Source organism: Carcharhinus amblyrhynchos, chromosome 4, assembly GCF_965287045.1.
Source record: "Carcharhinus amblyrhynchos chromosome 4, sCarAmb.v2.hapA, whole genome shotgun sequence".
Classification (NCBI taxonomy): domain Eukaryota; kingdom Metazoa; phylum Chordata; class Chondrichthyes; order Carcharhiniformes; family Carcharhinidae; genus Carcharhinus; species Carcharhinus amblyrhynchos.
In genome coordinates, this window is record NC_137327.1 from 23,090,360 (window position 1) to 23,109,206 (window position 18,847).

General features: G+C 40.8%; 1 protein-coding gene across 1 annotated transcript in view; it reads left to right on the forward strand.

Moving 5' to 3' along the window:
* Positions 1 to 8,659: 8,659 nt before the first annotated feature.
* LOC145341871 (polycystin-1-like protein 2) overlaps positions 8,660 to 18,847 on the forward strand; it is an 86,472-nt gene continuing 76,284 nt past the window's right edge. The window contains exons 1-5 of the mRNA XM_080186881.1: positions 8,660 to 8,667; positions 9,426 to 9,652; positions 11,938 to 12,324; positions 15,961 to 16,053; positions 17,258 to 17,307. Coding sequence (XP_080043007.1) covers positions 8,660 to 8,667; positions 9,426 to 9,652; positions 11,938 to 12,324; positions 15,961 to 16,053; positions 17,258 to 17,307 — 765 coding nt within the window. The remainder of the gene's footprint in view (positions 8,668 to 9,425; positions 9,653 to 11,937; positions 12,325 to 15,960; positions 16,054 to 17,257; positions 17,308 to 18,847) is intronic.

The window sequence follows — 18,847 nt, forward strand, 5'->3', positions numbered from 1 at the left end:
GAACTAGCCAGTCGCTCGAACAAATGGGCAAGGAAGGTATCAAAAAACATTATCTTAGAACAGAAACAAATTTTAATGAAGAGGTTGATCTCGTAATCAGTTGACACCTTAGAGCAGTGATGGGCAACTTGACTTAGCGAGTAGGCTGCATGAGTGACCCTCCATCCCAGTGGGCTGCAAGATTGAAATCAGGCTAGTTTACTAACCATGACCCCAGGAATAAGATTAAACATATTTAATTCACCCTGAATATTTCATAATGAGTTATAGAACATGCTTAACCATTTAAATATTAATAGAACTTTCATCATTTCAAATGGTAAAAGCAAAATAAATATTTACACATTGGACGCAGACCAGGAGCACACGGATCTCACATTCAATGTTGTGTGCAATCAGCATGCACCTCATTTCGTTTGGCTTTGCTTACTCGTATTGCTGGGAAGAAAAACCCCACAGGTGAAAGTCAGTGGAATGTGGCAATCCTGTGCATAGGCGACAGTCAACAAAATGTCTCATGGGCCATACTCAGAACCCAGCCACAGGCTGTCCATCATTGCTTTAGAGGGTCGGTCAGGACACAAAAGGAAATAGCCCTTGAGAAACCAATCAGAAGCTGATCGTGCACAACCTGGACCAATCGTAGATTGATTATGCAAGCCTTAAGCCAATTAGCAATTGGCCTTGCCTCATCTAGGCCAATCAGAATGCAATGACATCATTGATCACAGTGTCATTTTTTTCTATCACTCCTGCCTCCAAAGGACAATTTCAGGTGCAGGTTGTCAGTACAGTTTATATACAGGGTATGCTATATGCTACACCATAAAAAAAAACTAACTCTATATTAGTGTGATGCAGAATGAAGCCAACAACAGGGCTTGAATCCCATTCTGGTCATGGAAATTGGTGGAGGACAGCTGCCTCCTGAATATCCCAGTTATTAATCACACTTTATGTGATAAAGTCTTTCCTGATATCATTCCTGACCTTGCTTTGACCAACACCTTACAGTTGTAATTTAATCTGAATTGTGATCTGGATTATCTTGCTGTGTTTCTTTTGTGCTCCCCTCGTTCATTGACGTTAAAGGTCACAAAGTCTTACGTTTTCAGTTTTTCCAGCGGTTCCTCATCATGATGCCATTTGACACCAGGACGAACAGCTGAATAAAATATGTAAAATACATCTTGGACTTTAATTATCAGAAATTTGATCTATTATTGTAGCCTGCCATGCATGAATTACTGTTTTATTATCAATAAAGGAGGCAGGGCCACACGACTTATAAAATAAAGCTAGTGTGATCACTTCAGAGCTTTGCATTTTGCTGAGGTTTGAAGTATGGAGTTCCAAATATTCCTCATTATTGCTATTTATGCTTGTTATCGGACTGATGCTGCACCTTGTCTGGAAAATCAGAGGGAGTTCCAAAGCTCATGCTATGAATTTGTGTCAGTTGAGCTCAACTTCTCCAGTGCCCAGGGATGGTGCAAAGGGCATGGCGGGCACCTAGCCTTTATCAAGGACATTGAGACTAGTACGTTTCTGAAAAGCTACATTAATGATTACAAGGAAAGGTGGATTGGCCTGACTTATTCTGTACGTGCTTTAATTCCTAAATCAAGTGATCAAGGTAAGAGATGGAAATTAACAATGGAATGTAAGTTTAAGGATTCTCAGCCACAGAGTCACAAAAAAAGAATGAGAAGAATAAAGTGTTTAAACAAAAATGTCAAAATCTGTTTGTGTCAGACACATCTTGGTGTAGATTCTAACAACTCATTTGTCTGGGACTATAGATAGCTTGATCATTTACTTCTATCATTTTCAGCTAGAATCATAGAATCCCTACAGTGCAGAAGGAGGCCATTTGGCCCATCAACTCTGCATCGCCAATAATCTCACCCAGACTCTATTCCCGTAACTCCATGTATTTACCCTGACAGTAAGGGGCAATTTGACATGGCCAGCCAACCTAATTTGCACATCTTTGGACTGTGGAAAGAAATCGGAGCACCTGGAGGAAACCCACACATAACGTGTAAATTCCACAGTCACCCAACTGAACCTGTGTCCCTGGCACTGTGAGGCAGTAGTGCTAACCGCCCACCGTGCTGTCCTATTAGATCAATGTGACATCATTGCTTATGTGGAACGTAAACAGAGTGTACATCTGTTGGACTGGATAGTCCACTTCTGTCTTGTTATTCCATGTTAAACTATGTGATGCTATATGCAAGTTTATGGAAAGTGAAATAAAATATTTTACAACAAGTATTGATAGATTTTATTTCAATTCGCATATATCCCATAAATAATAATCTGGTGGGACTATAATTCCTACAAAGTAAACATACTGATTTTGCAAATTTTTTGTCACTGATTATAGCGATCAGATAATTACTACAGAGTATTTTATACATGAAAGGAGATTTTCTAAAATGCAGTTAACTACAGTTAATATAGTTTCATCTCACATTATACATAGTCATTCTTGTATGGTTAATGGAAATTTGGAGAAGTTAATGGTTTTCTAATTCATAGAATGACAGCTGTAACTTGGTTTAATCATAGATTATTTAGAATATAGCCTTCAGCATCAATTTATACAATGACATTGAATAATACAACACCAACTATAGCAAATACATTTGATACATTTGTCGTCGTGGACATTCAGGGAAATTTGCCAGACAGGATAAGAGTTACCAGACAGATGACATTTTTAGTCATTTGCAGTTCTTGATTAGATTGGACACAGTAAGAACTGTTCTATCAGTTAAAAGCAGATGGATTTTCAATGGGTTGATCAGTCTGTAGTGCCTTTTTGCATAATCATTATTCAACTGAATTTTCAAATTGCATGTATAAACTATGTGTATCTCACTATGTGAAACCTGTATTTACTAACGCATATGAATGATAAGAAAAATATGATGTAAACATTTAAACTATTTTAATAGGAGCATTTGAAAATATTCTTTTTTGTATTTGTCAAATGCTGCAGTTTGATGTAGCTTTGCATTAAGTAAGTGCAGTTTGAGATCATTTTCACTCTCATCATCCGGATGGTAAATATTTGGAATAGATTGCTGTCTTTTTATACAACGTACCCAATTTTCATTTCTTTTTTTCATGGAAATTAAAATTTGGGTGGTTTTTTATAACCAGTGAGTGGTGGCCAGTTTATTGTTTGTGTGTTGAAATTAAAAAATAGCTTCCTTGTGTGTCATTCGTATTTGGGGTGGAATGTTATGGTTCTGTCATTGCAGAGGTGGGGGCTAGAAAATGCAACGAGCCATTAAAAAGTCCAATGACTTCAGCAGGACTGGAAAATCCCACTTGGGCGAGGGGCCTTAAATCCATCCATGATGTGATAGCTCAGGTGGCAAATAAAGAAGTGCATCTTAAGGAGTGATGATGAATTTGACAATCTCCTTATAGATAAATAAATAATAATCAACAACATATGATAGAAAGCATTATCTTAGGGAAAAATTCTTGGTAAACTCTTTTCAGTCAGACAAGAATGCGATGTCATTTATGCCATGGTCATAACTTGTGCTTTATTTGTGTTGATAATATATATCTCCAACATCAGTTGTATGCCAAATGCATCTGTAAGAAGTCTCACAACGCCAGGCTTGAGACAATTCACACCTCTTTAACCTGTGATTATCCCTCCCTCCATGCACACTGTTTGCACCTATAAAGACTTAATTGTCTGTAAAGACTCGCATTCCAACCATCCTTCACATTCCAATCTGTAATTATCTTACAATTGTGTCTTTGCCTATATATATCATACTTGTGAACCTACCTCCACTCACTGATGAAGGAACAGTACTCTGACAGCTTGTGATTCCAAATAAACCTATTGGACTTTAACCTGGTGCTGTGAAACTCCTTACTCTGCCCATCCCAGTCCAACGACGGCATCTCCACATCAAACGCATTAGTAAAGAGAGTATTAGTTTAATATACAGTGGTAGACATAGGAAATTCCCTATTTCAATATATTTATATTCATATGTTGGCAGGGATTTTCCACACTCATTCTTTTTGGGCAGGTTTAGTGACGGGACTGAAATATCTGGAGATGGGGCGGCATGGTGGCATAGTGGATAGCACTGTTGCCTCATAGCGCCAGGGACCCAGATTCAATTCCGGTTTCGGGTCACTGTCTGTGTGGAGTTTGTACATTCTCCCTGTGTTTGCGAGGATTTCCTCAGATGTTCTGGTTTCCTCCCACACTCCAAAGATGTGCGGGTTAGGCTGATTGATGATGGTAAATTGCCCCTTAGTGTCCTGGGATATGTAGGTTAGAGGGATTAGTGGGGTAAATGTGTGGGGATGCAGGGATGGGGCCTGGCTGAGATTGTTGTTGGTGTGGGCTTGATTGGCCAAATGGCCTCCTCCTGCACTGTAGAATTTCTATGATCTCCTGAGAAGTCTTCCTGAATTTTACATTAGCGGGAAGTCTCACTGCAATTCTCCCCACCCCTACCAATGATGCAAAAGGAATCCTGATGTTCAGCATTGGGGTCGCCATTGTGGTAAATTAGAATGATCATCCCTCCTGTTAAGTAATCCATTCATGTTGGTGTGAAGGTATGTGGACATGAATTATGACTGGTCTCCTATGGCAGACCACTGGAGGAGCTCAAGTGAGTGCATCCCTCAGGGTCATGATCAAGCAGCACCCAGGCAGTGCCTGGGCAGTTCAGGGAAGAAGTAGCTTCAGAAATTTATTGCTGGGGTGAGGGCTAGGGCAGCAGGTAGCTGATTTGATTGTAACTTCTGATCATTGGGTTGGCCTTTAAAAATGGCACCTGATCTTTAAAGAACAGATTTCTGGTGGGGCAGGCTCAAGCAAAGCCCGCCCTGCCAGCATGACTTTGTGGGAGCTGCCCCTTCCATGGTTGTGCACAATCTTTCTGAAAATACAATGGACAAAGCCACTGTTGGTGCTGATAACTTTGGGCAGCATGGTGGCACAGTGGTTAGCACAGTTGCCTCCCAGTACAAGAGATCCGGGTTCGATTCCAAGATTGGGTCACTGTCTGTGTGGCATTTGCACACTGTTTGTGTGGATTCTTCTGGGTGCTCCAGTTTCCTTCCATAGTCTGAAAGATGTGCTGGTTAGGTGCATTGACCCAAACGGCTGACGAAGTGTGGCAACTGGGGGAATTTCACAGTAACTTTGTTGCAGTTGTTAATGTAAGCCTTATGTGTGACTAATGAATAAAACTTTAACTTTCCTTTTCCCACCTGCTGTCACACTCAGCAAAAACGGTAATATTCCACCCATTGTCTCCCTCTCGGAGCCCTGAACGCGTATTTGCTAAACCACCACTTGTGACACTCTACAAAAAAAAGACACAAGATAGGAACACATTTCATATTGCTGCCCTCTAACTAGAATTGGCAACATGTTCATCACATTAGTATCAACTTTCACCTCAATTTATAGTTGGTGTGCAGCTTCTTAAGTAATAGGTACTAGCGAAATGACTCAGTTCAATACAAACTGTTCACTAATAAATGACTTTAAATGGTAGCTTCAGAAGTCAATAAACTCAGGTCGGAACGTGGGAAATACCCATCCACAATTGTTACAGATGTACTCAGCGGACGCCTAGAAACTCCTCCCAAGCTGACAGTTCTATCAGAAGTTTTAAAAATTTGTTCGTAATTTAAAACAGAAACAGTAGCGCATTATGTTGAACAAAAATTCACTTAGGCCTGTTCTCAGCTCTCAGGTGGCTGGATGGATCCACCTCATCCTACCAAAGTTGGCAATATGGAAACCCACCCTCTTCTTCGACAGATTGTACCTACGCTTCCATGTACGGCACATACCTGATGTGGGCCATGACGAATTGCGACAGCATGTTTGCCTTCATCTGTGAATTTGGTATGAATACTTTATGACTTCAAATATGTTGGGAGACCTGATCGAAAATGAATAGGACTCTTTAGAGTAGAATTTTACAGGCCTCCTCTGGTGGGTTTGCAAATGCCCTTCCAGCAGCCCAACCTCCCACCCATGACGTGTCTGAAATGTTTATGTGCTGGAGGAAGGATTGGGTGACTGGTCTAGAACAGCCTTTGCTCCATATGAGCCTCTGCAGAGCTGCTTTTCACATGGTCACAATTTTGAGGCTGGCACAAGGATTTCAGGAATAGGGGAGTGTCTGGCAAGTTAGCCTGGTCAGGCCTCGGGCAGGGGAGATGGAGGGAGGTTTGGGGGTTGCCACCCTCTCTCCCTTCCTCCCCCTCTCCCTCACGATCCTCTTTTCCCAATCATGGACACCCTCCCCCGAAGTTTGGCCAGCCGGATGCTCCCCACCCAGTGCGAGGCAGAAGTCCTCCCTCCAGCTAATTGAGGTGTTAAGTGGTTGTGGGGCTGCTGAACAGGGTAATCAGCTCTGAGCGAATAAACAAAGGGGTGCATTGATGCTGCTGGTGACACTGAGGTTGGTGGTGGGGGGGTGGAGGGGGCTTGATGATTGCAATTGAGGGTTGGGAAAGAATGGGGATGGATCATCCTTCTTCTGAATCCCATACTCTCACTCAGCAACCCCTCACTCCTCCCCTCCCTGGGCCTGTCTGGACCCCATTCATGACTTGGGCTCTGTCTTTGACCCCCCTTTCTCCAGGTCGTGTCTGAACTCCATCTCCACCTATGACTCAGACTATGTTCCTCTATTTACCTCCTCCTTCCTGGGCTTGCCAAACTCTGCAGAGACTCAGTCTCCACAGCTCTCTTCCCCCTCATTCCTCACACCTACCACCACTGTTCTCCCCCAGCCCCCCTTCCCTCTCACTCCCTACCACCAAGAGGAAAGTGCACATATCCCACCACCAAAAACACAAAGGCACTGGCAAGAGGAGACACCCCAGCAGTCTCCCAGTCACTGCCTGAGAAATGCAGATAGAATAGTGTCTCAGAGACCCAACACTGTGACTTGGTACAAAATGTAAAATTACAGGACGATCCCTTAAAATACAGGACCGTTTGTTACCCTGCTGCTCTGACCCTGCCGCCTTTTCAGTTGTCATCTGAAAAAAGCAACTAAATATCATTCGACAACAAAAATGTTGTGCAGAACAAGAGACTGTCTCAGGGATCAAGAGCAGACCAGGCTTAGCTGAACTGAAATGATGGTAGTCTCCCTTATCCACTGGTTGCACAATTCCTACATGATCAGAATTTGAGCAGCTCCCATCTGCTTTGTAGAAAGAATTTACACTGTACCTTTCATGACAGGTGCTGGAGTATGGCGACTAGGGGACTTTCACAGTAACTTCATTGTAGGGTTAATGTAAGCTGACTTGTGACACTAATAATAAAACAAATAAAATGACCTCAGCACACCCTTAAAAAATAATTCACAGCCAAATAGCTACTTTTATAACATTATTACAAGTGTAATGTAGGAAGGCAGCCAATTTGCACAGCAAGATTCCACTAGGAGCAATGTGAGGAGGATTCAATATTCAGATGTGAGTTTAGAATATTTGATGAACTTTCAGTCCACAGAATGTCTGGGGTGGAAAATAATTTGAGGTTAAGGTTAATGGACATATCTGGGAAGGGAAAAGCAGTCCTCCCCGTGCAATTTGCTTTGGTTATTTATGATAGGAGTATGCTTGATATTGACAGTAAGGTTTGCAATGAGAAAGTGTTCCATACCTTAGTTCTAGCTATCTTGTTTTGATGAGCACAGAATTCAACAAAATGTAAAATATGAAAATCAACTGGGTACAAAGTTTAATTTTTTAATGGGCATCATTGGCTGGCCAGAATTTATTGCAGTTGAGAGTCAACCACATTGTCATGGCTCTGGAGTCACATGTAGGCCAGACCGGGTAAGGACAGTAGATTTCCTACCCTAAATGACATGAGTGAACCAGACGGGTTTTTCCAAAAATTGACAATGGTTTCATGGTCATCAGTGGATTCATTATTCCAGATTTTTTTTTAACTGAGTTCAAATTCCACCTAGAACGTTAGCTGAGTTTCTGTATTAATAGTCTAGTGATAATACCACTCGGCCTCCCCCTAAGAATTATCATCTTATTTTAATTATTTCATTTAATCTTTTATTGAAATAACAATCAACGCCACATTTGAGTCGGAAAAAGAAAGTAAATATTTGAAACCAAGGAAGATATAAGTTAGAAAGAGAGGGTGAAGGATAGGGGTATTGCTGTGGCAAACAGCTGGCATATACACAGTCATCCAGATGGCATTTTCCATATTATAAAACTTTGCTGACCTGATGCCATTCCAGGTACTCATCTAGCACCTAGATTTTGCAAACTTAACATAAACCACTCCTGATAACAACACATTGTCATGCATTGATCTTTGGAAATGCCATGCCTGAATTAAAACAAGCTAACTTTATGCCCATTGGATCCTCACGCTGTTAACAGCTAGTAAATATCACAAGTTGTCATCTGTGTCAATAAACCACTTTGTGTGAATTTTAAAAATCCTTTTGCGAATTTAGTGTGTAATATGAAGTCATGCTTGGTATAGACTCCCAGGTGCCATCTATCTATGCAATGTTCCACATCATCATCCCATTGGAGTGGCAACTCAGTCCAAACACTGGAAAATTTTCATGTACAGTTTCTACAGGAGATGGCAAGGTATATTCCTTTGACCATCAAGAACAGTGAGTAACCTTCTATACTTAAAAATGCTTTTGTTTATTTAGAATAATATTTCAATCTTGTATGGAGCATTGCAGAAATAAATATAACCTTGTTTGTAAGAATGATGTAGCTTACTTATATTATTGACTGACTGCAAGGAGACCATCTTGTTTGTTCATTTCTCTTCATTTTATTTCCCATGTAGCAGTTCTGGTGCTGTTGAATGTAGAGAAACTATTGATGCAAGAAGAAAAAGAGAAACTGAAAAGTAGGAGAAAAGGAAGGAAGGGTGAGAGTTGAAAGTGAAGTTGGGACGGAGAACAGTGAGGAGAGTTGAAGGGACACAGAGAGAGAGAAAGAGAAAGCAATGAGGTGTGAAAAAAGAGGGAAGTAAGAAACATGAAAACTTGGCAGTAAGACAGAAATAGAAGCTGATAAATAAGAGAATGAGAAACACAGAAATGAAAGAGGAGAATGAGTGAAAGATATTTCATATTTGGATAAGATCACCTTTACAAGATGAATAGGAACAACAAATAGAATAATGCTCTGACCTCCACATACATGCAACCCTTTGTTAAAGGAAATATTACATTACTATATTTTTACTAAGGTATTTGCACAACTGCCCTTTTAAATATTTAGCCTTTGGATGAATTGAAAGACTAAGTAAACATAGTTATTTGTTCTTGCTATCATTTATCTCTGCATGTTCCTATGTTCCTTTTGTTCTTGTTTGTACTTTTAATTAGATCATTCACAGTGGCACACCTGTACAACACTTCGGGCATTTATACCACCTCCACCGAATGTAAGACCAGCAAAGGCTACTGGGCATTTCACAAGAGTAAAGTTACATTTGAGCCAGTTAATGAACCCAAAGGTTTGCAGTGTCACAGCCCTGGTCTACTGGACACCATACTCAACTGCGTAGTTCGATATGGAGACATGTTGTGGATTCAGACAGAAAATAACAAAGGTACAACTTGCTCCTGGTGCCAAACTGCCAACCAGAATGATTAGATATGTTTGATCTGTTGACACTTTCTGTGTTTTGTTTTTTTCATTTTAATTTTAATTAGCAGAACAAATACTTTGGTGACCAGATTTTTTTTAAAGGATATTTTTATTTCACACCCAGCTCTAACTCACAACCATCTCTGGATTCCTCCACTATTGCTAAATTATCAGACTGCTGATCTGACATCCAGTTATGGATAAGCAGATATTTCCTGAAGAGTGGAGTCATTATTTTTGGTCCCAGTTCCTAACTAAGATCTCTAGCTACCAAATCCTCTTCTCCCTAGAACAGTCTGAAATTACCTTGATGTCACATTTGACCACAAAATGGGCACCTAATCACATATTTGCACCATCACTAAGACTTGACTTCATCCTATCTCTGGTAATGAAACCCTCTTTCATGTCCTTGTTATCTCTGACTCCCCTGGCTGGTCTCCCACTTCTACCCTCTCTAAATCTGAGGTTACCAAAACCCCACTGTTCTTGGGAAATCTCTATTGACCCTGTGCTCACTAACTTTTTTTATTCATTCAAGGGGTGTGGGCATTACAGGCTAGGCCAGCATTCATTGCCCATCCTTAATTGCTCTTGAGAAGGTGGTGGTGCGCTGCCTTCTTCAACTGCATGATGTTTTTGAACTGCAGCCACCCATGTGGTGTAGGTACACCCACAGTGCTGGTATGAAGGGAGTTCCAGGATTTTGACTCAGTGACAGTGAAGAACAACGATATAGTTCCAGGTCAGGATGGTGAGTAACTTGGAGGGAAAATTGTAGGTGGAGAATTTGCATAAACAGTACGCAAAATCAGCTTTATCGCAACTGACTGATTTCCCCTATGTGCCAGCATTTATATAAATGTTAGTTAAACTTTATAGAGTACATACAAAAATATGTAAAATGATGCATCTAGATATATAATCTGTCCTATGTTAGTTTCAAACCAAATATGTGCGAAAACTGGAGGTGCGTATATAAGCAAGAACTACCCATCCACTGAAAATCCATTGATCTAGTACCAAACATTCAATCAACTTCCCAGAACCTTTTTTAATGAAGTGTAATCTGATGAGAAGGCTGTGTTGTAGAGGTACTGTCATTGAATTAGTAATTCAGAGACCAAAGATAATGTTCTGGAGACCACAGTTTCGAATCCTACAATGGCACATTATGAAATTTGAATTCCATAAAAATCTGGAATTAAAAGACTAATGATGAGTATTGTTGATCGCTATAAAAATCCATCTGATATGTGAATGCCCTTTCGGGAAGGAAATCTGCCATCCTTACCTGGCCTACATGTAACCCCAGAATGTGGTTGAATTTTAAATATCCTTTGAAATAGCCTGGTAAGCCATTCAGTTCAAGGGCAATTAGGGATGGACAATAGATGCTAACCCAGCCAGTGACACTCAAAACCATGAAAGAGTCATAAACACACACCACAATTCCACAAGTTAAACTGACATCTGATCCAGGCCATTTCTGATAATGTATAGCCATTAAAACACATTATATTAAAGCATAAATAACGCTGATATCAAACAAATAAATAAAATTGAAAATGTTGGACGATATTTTGATCTGTTCTGTCTCTTTTCATATAAAAGTTATTTACTCTCTTTGGATTAAATATTAAATGTCATTTAAAACTGGAACACTTGAGGCATAAATTAAGTTTATTTATTAGTCACAAATAGGCTTACATTCACACTGCAATGAAGTTACCGTGAAAATCCCCTAGTTGCCACACTCTGGTGCCTGTTTGGGTACACTGAGGGAGAATTTAGCATGGCCAATTCACCTACCATGCACATCTTTGGACTGTGGGAAGAAACTGGAGCACCTGGAGGAAACTCACACAGACCCAAGGAGAATGTGCAGACTCCACATAGACAGTGACCCAAGCCAGGAATCGAACTTAAGTCCATGGTGCTGTGAAGTTGTAGTGCTAACCACTGTGCCACTGTGCCACCCCTAATAACACAATAGATGATGTAAGAGATTTTACTGAATAAAGTTGTTACTGAATGAATCACAATACTTGTTTTGGGTGGAGAAGGCTAGAAGGCCAAATATGAATTATTTTTGATTTTAAATTGTATAAATTGATCTATATTATACATTTAGTTGCTGCAAATGATAAATATTAAAGTGCACTAAAGAAATTTCAGTAGTGTAATTTGTTTCTGTATATGTTATATAATATTTATGGTTAAATTAAAATCTGTTTTATTCCCTAGGTTTCAATCTGACTTACACTGCATCAATTGGAAATTTCACTCTTAGCGAATCCATTCAACTACCAGGAGTTATTCCTATAGACCAACCTACACAGTCCCATATTGGACCAGGTCAACATAATGTGACTGTCTATGCAACAAATGGCACCGTCGAGACATCCCAGAATTTGACCATTCATCTCCTTCTTGAGATCAGCGGTTTGGAGGCTGTGATAGAGTCAACTGCTCTGCCACTGGGCAGTAATGTCAGCATAATTGTTTCCGCATCTCAGGGCTCACCAATAAGTTTGCAATTTGATTTTATCAGTGCTTACAACATTTTGTCGTATACAGCGGAGAGTTCCAATGGAAAGCTCCCAGTTTATAAGTTTCCAATGCACAAGGAAGGTATAAGTTTCATTGTTGTTGGATTTTGTTTTCCTGGAGGTAGATTAATTGTAACATTATATTGATTGAAGCACATGATAGAGCATCACAGAACTTCCAGTTTTTTGCACTTGAGTTACTTATCCATCCAATTATTCTGGTTTTTGAATCAGTTTATGTCCAATAAATGGAATACTTCATTGTTACACCTCCTTTTGGAACAAGATATACGAGTGGAAAGGCCATTTGACCCCTCAGGCCTGCTCTACCCATTCAATAAGATCATGACGGATCTGAATATTGCTTAACTCCACTTTCCTGCCCGTTGCCCATAATCCTTGACCTCTTGTAGATCAAATATCTATCTAACTCTGCCTTGAATATATTTAATGGACCAACCTCCTCTCTGAGTTAGAGAATTCCAAAGGCTAACAATGCTCTCAGGAGTGAAATTCTTCCTCTTTGCCACCTCAAATGGGAGAACACTCATTTTGAAACCGTGCCCCCAGTTCTAGATTCTCTCATGATTGGCAACATGCTGTCAGCATCTACTGTATCATAAACCTCATTTGCTGCAGTAAGATCACCATCCGTTCTAGATGCCAATGAATACACAACACACTACTTAACTTTCCTTCATAAGGCAACCCCTTTATCTCAGGAATCACTCTGGTGGCCCTTCTCTGAACTGCTTCCAATGCAAGCATATCCCTCCTTAAGGAGACCAAGACTGTGTGCAGTACTCTGGCTGAAGTCTCACCAATGCCCTGGACAGTTGTAGCAAGGTTTCTCTACCTTTATATTCCATTTACCTTGCAAGAAAGACTGGTATAATCCATTTGCCTACCTGCATACTAACTTTGTGATTTATATACAAGGCCATCCAGATCCTTCTGTACATCAGCATTCTGCAGTCTTTTTCTACTTAAACAAGATTCTGCTTTTCCATTCTTTTCACCAAAATGGACAACCTCATGTTTTCCCAAATTACACTTCCTTTGCCGGTTTTTCCCCCGCTCACCTACCCAATCTAGATCCCTTTGCAGACTCTTTGGGGTGCATTTTCCACTTCTGATTTCAAGGTGGGGGAAGGGGGCAGGGGGCAGGATTGGCAGTGGGAGTAAAAAAATCCCATGGGAGTACCAAAACACCATTTATGCCACTAGCTAATAGCATAATGGGACTCCAGATATTGGTTGTTGGGATACCATTTGAAAGGATTTAAATATGGTTGTCTGGTCTCTATGTTTGATAGCTGTCACTGTCAGATTGCCCATTCGCTGGTGCGAAGTGAATCATGTTCCCCATGATGTGCATCTGGTGGGCAGGACCCCACTGGAGGCATGCAGGTGAGTACATCCTCCATGGGAGGGGAGAGAGTCCTGCCTGATCAGTACCCTGGCACTGACTCCTGGTACTGTCAGGTGGAAGCGTTGGGTGGGGCAGTGTTGCTCCATGGGCTGATGGGGTGTTCCTTTGGGTAAGTGTTCTGCTTTTCCCACCTGCAGTGCAACTTTGCCTAGAACTCAGAAAATTCTGCCCTTTGCATCCTTCTCAAAACCCAATTCCCCAGTCAGTCCCTTTATCCAAGTCATTAATATAGATTGTAAAAAGTTGAGGCCTTGGTACTGATCCTGGTAGCATTGTACTAGATACAGTTTGCCAACTTGAAAATGACCCATTTATTCCAACTCTGGTTTCTGTTAGCTAATCCACTCCACACGCTAATGTATTACCCCCAACATCATGAACATTTATTGTGTGGGGTAACCTTTTATAAAGCACCTTTTCAAATGCTGTTTGGATATCCAAATACACTGGTTCCTCTTTATTCCCCCTGCTTATTGTTTCCACAAAGAACTCTCATAAATTTGTCAAACATGATATCCATTTCACAAAACCATGTTGACTTTGCCTATTTGTATGATGATTTTCTAAATGTTCTGCTAATACTTCCTTAATAATGGGTCTGGCATTTTGCCTCTGACGGATGTCAGGCTGATTGGCCAATAGCTTCCTACTTTCTGGAATAGTGGTGTTATATCTGTGGTTTTTCAATTCACTGCCACCTTTCCAGTAGCTGGGAATTTTGGAAGATCACAACCAATACATCTACTATCTCTGCAGCTGCTTCTTTTTAGACCCTAGGATACAGACTACCCGATCCAGGGGATTTGTCAGCATTGAGCCCTTTTCTTTTAGTACTTTTTAATCTAGTGATTTATCTAGAGGTTTTAAATATCTCCTTCACTTTTGCCCCTTGATTTGCTATCATTATTGGGATGCCTTTTCTATCTTTTACCATAAAAAAAATGTTCAAAGTGTCACCAATTGTTTTTAAAAAAGTAAGTTACATAAACCTTCTATGATGCCTATTTCCATCGCCGTAACTTTGCCTGACTCCAATTGCCTCAACTGGTCTGCTACTGGAAGCCTTATTCATGACTTAGTTGTCCCTGATTTGATTATTCCAATGCATTCCTGGTTGGTCACCCACCTTCCATTCTCATGTTCCACTGCTCATGCCTCAAATTGCACCAAGTTCCATTCACCTATCACTGTGGTGCTCGCTGAATTGCATTTTCTCCCTGTTTAGGAATGCCTTGATTTTAGAATTCCTACCCTTGTTTCAAATCCCTTCATAGCATTGACCTTCCCTATCTCTGTAACCTCCTGCAGCCCTACAATGAGATACCTGTACCCTACCTAATTTTGGCCTTTCGAGCGTCCCCAGTTTTAATTGCACAGCCGTGCCTACAGCCACCACAGCCCCTAAGCTCTGTGATTCTCTCCCTAAACTTCTCTGCCTCAAACTCAATTTCCTCCTTTAAGAAACACCTTCAAACTTACCACTTTTAATGTCTGCCCTGATAGTTCATTTTGGAACTTGGTGTCAAATTTTGTTTGATGAAGCTTCTTAAAATACCTTGGCACATTTTGCTACATTAAAGATACTCTAGAAAGACAGGTTGCTGTTTAACCTTTGGATTACATTTGAATCAGGTTGAAAGTTGATATTGTTACCTATTTTGCAATTACTCGTTCATCAATGGTCCACCCTGGAATCTGTGCCTGTGCTATGGCACTGGTCATTTCATCAAATGGGATAGTTGTAAGAAACAATGAGAAGGGCCCTTCTTGCTATGCTTCCAGTCAAACTAAATCTTGAATATTACTTGTATTTGGTGGCACGGTGTCACAGTGATTAGCAATGCTGCCTGACAGCTCCAGGGACCTGGGTTTGATCCCTGGCAAGGGGTCACTGTCTGTGTGACATATGCACATTCTTTCTGTGTCTGCGTGAGTTTCCTCCGGGTGCTCTGGTTTCCTCCTACAGTCCAAAGATGTGCAGGTTATGTTGATTGGCCATGCTAAATTGCTCCTTAGTGTCCCATGTTGTGTAGGTTAGAGGGATTGGTGGGATAGCAGGTTGTGGGTATAGGGTCTGGGATGGGATTGTCAATGCAGACTCGATGGGCCGCATGGCCTCCTTTTGTACTACAGGCGTTCTATTCTATGATCAGAGGAATGTTTCAAAATCAGTAAGCTGGAGAAAAGAAAAGGAATAATAAAATAAGAATTTAATTTTGAAGATGTTATTGAAAATCCTGATTTTCAGCTTGCCGTTTTTCTGTTTTCTTCCATTGCTGATTACAGGCACATTTCTAGTGACAGTCACTGCTTCAAATCTCTTATCCACGGTGCAGCTTGTTGTTGGACATGTCATTGTTACAAATGGTTTAGCGCAAGGTAAGCAGTTAGATGAGGAACGTGGCTAATAGCTGAAGATTTTACAGGCAAAACGCAAAATCTTTCTCCTGGTCTGAACACTTGACAGGTAGAAAAGCAATCAGTTGCTGCCTGTCCTCTGTACAAATACTCACGGCTTACGGAAGGTCAACAGGCAATCTCAGTGGAGAGATGAGCAGAACCTTCTGTTCTGGACTCTTAAGTCTGGTGACCGGTGGAAAAGTCAGTTTGATTCCCATTGGATGGTGGGACAGCTGAACACGTCTGATCTTCCACGGGTCCGCTCGTTAATTATACAACCGCAAGGAGCTTGGCGAATCTCATGGCAAGGTGGACAGCATGTTGCATGCCCCACAATTACCTCAATGAGGTCCTGGCACCATATTTATAGAGCACCTGGGCAGCCATTACTTTCCCAGAGCCTTTTCAGCCACAGCTCATACTGGAGAAGCTGACAGATGTGAACTCCTGCATCCTGGGACATGCAAGGATGCCTCTGTCACTGAGTTTCACTCACCTCTCGATCCATGTTTACTTGATCTTCCAGAAGCTTGGAGGGAATCCCCTCCTTGCAATTTTACACTCCCTCCACCCCCTCCGAAGCCGCTTAGAGGAGAATTTGAAATTCTGGCTGTAGAATGCACTACATGTCTGTTCACTTGTGTATATATCAGGAAGTAAGACATGTTAACATCTTGGGGAATGGGCCCTTGATTTACATATTTAAGACATTAGCTTGTCTTTTCTCCTTAGTGACAGAGTGTGCATTCTAACATTTGCCATTTCAATTATAAAGTCATCTTCCTCAAGAAAGTACTTTGATTAATATATGTTTGTACTCTCGCACTAGAATTATGTTGGACATTCAGACATTAGTAATGAGAATTCTAATATTTTTCAACATTCAGAATATTTTCAGATATTATGTAATTGTACTGTGTAAACCTTGTAAAGTTGGATCTTAAGCATCTCACCCTGCCGGAGTTGGTAAAATCTGAAAGTAAAAACAGAAGTCAAAGGCTTTCTGAAAAATAATGAATTTCGCTTAATAAGCAGATTACAACAAAGATCCCACTGCTTATTGTCTGATTATTCAGATCTGAAGAATAGGATTTCCCTTTCAGCTTTACCCTTGGAATATTGTGCAGTGGTGTCAAACCTTTTTAAATGGTCAATTCATTAAAAGGAATTGTTCCTTTTACAGATTCACAAAATGTAAGGACTAGTGCCAAAAGAAAAAGAGCTTTACCTGATGTAAGTAATTAAAGCTGATCATATTTTTAGCTGAAAACAATTATATTCATTCAGGTAATTGTACCAAATGTAATTCTATGGTTAGTTGGTTCCTAATTGATGGTAGATAGCCTATGGCTGGTTCAATGGGGGGTGATCCCACATAGTCAGAGAACTGTGCAGAGCATGGATCATTATTGTAGGGTGAATTATCGGTTTATGGCATCCCTCAGGCCATCCACAATGGGGAGTTTCATGATCACCTGTGCATCTTCCTTTGTCTGCTCAAATGGTTGTCATTGCAGCCTTGGTGTCAGACTAAGGTCGGTTTCATTCGGAGTTGCAAAGGATTGGAGCTGGATTGCTAGAAGCATTGCCTGGAGCTTTGCTGACCCTGTTGCATTGATTAGATCTCCCTTTCCCCAGGTTGATAGCCAGGATGGGCCAATGTCCAGTATTATCGCCATGGCAGGAATGAGCACCGTGTTGTTTCTCAGGTTGACAGCACATGTGCACCAACTTGCCCATACTCAACACATAACATTCAACACATAAGGTAGTTCTTACAACCTGGCTATTGTGAGGCAAGGGTCACTTCACTCCTATCTTTAAATTCCCCTTTTTTAATGAGTGATCCACAGCCCCATTCTTGTGTATTTTTTAATCAGCTTGCATTTAGGCTTTTGTGAATTGTTCTTAATTCTTTTTTGTTGCTTTGAACTTATTTTATTGACACCATACTGCTGGTCAAAGGGTATTTGATAAAGGAGAAATTGACAAGAAATGTCTCATAGACCCAGATCTGAGCCCTTTTCTGGCACTCAGCTCAGACATTTAGAGAGGAATGTAACATATTTCACTTTAGTAGGCATAAGCTTCTCTTTCTGAAGGAGGCCCTGTCTGTAAACCCCAACCCAGAAAGGAGCAGCGGAGGGAAGTAAAACGAGACATGGAAAGAGACCATCAGCTTTAAAAATTCATACCACTTTTTGTTCAAGCAGTGTCTGGAAATTTTATTGGCTTGTGTAGATAGGGTGGTACTGCTGTCTCACTATATCAGAGACCCAGGTTCAATTCCGACTTCAAGTGACTGTGTGGAGTTTGCACATTTTCCCCATGTCTGGTGGGTTTCCTCCGGGTGCTCCAGTATACACCCACATTCCAATAGGTGCAGGTTAGGTTGTTTGGCCATGCTAAATTGCTCCTTACTGTCAGGGGAACTTGCAGGATAAATACATGGGGTTATGGGAATAGGGCCTCAATGGGATTGCTGTTGGTGCAGGCTCAATGGGCCAAATGGCTTCCTTCTGCACTGTATGGATTCCGTTCCATGAAACAAATTCTATTCTATAAAGGTGTAATTAATAAACCTGAAGAAACTGTATATGGGATGTGGGGATGCCCTGATGGCTATTGGTGACACAATTGACCCCTTAGCTCTATAAACCTGATAAGTTCATGAATAGTTTAAAGACTTTCATAATGTGGCTAAAACCTAAAATGTATTGCTTTGACCTCAAAATTACTGAAATCCATGATTTTAAAACTAACTTTTTCTAAG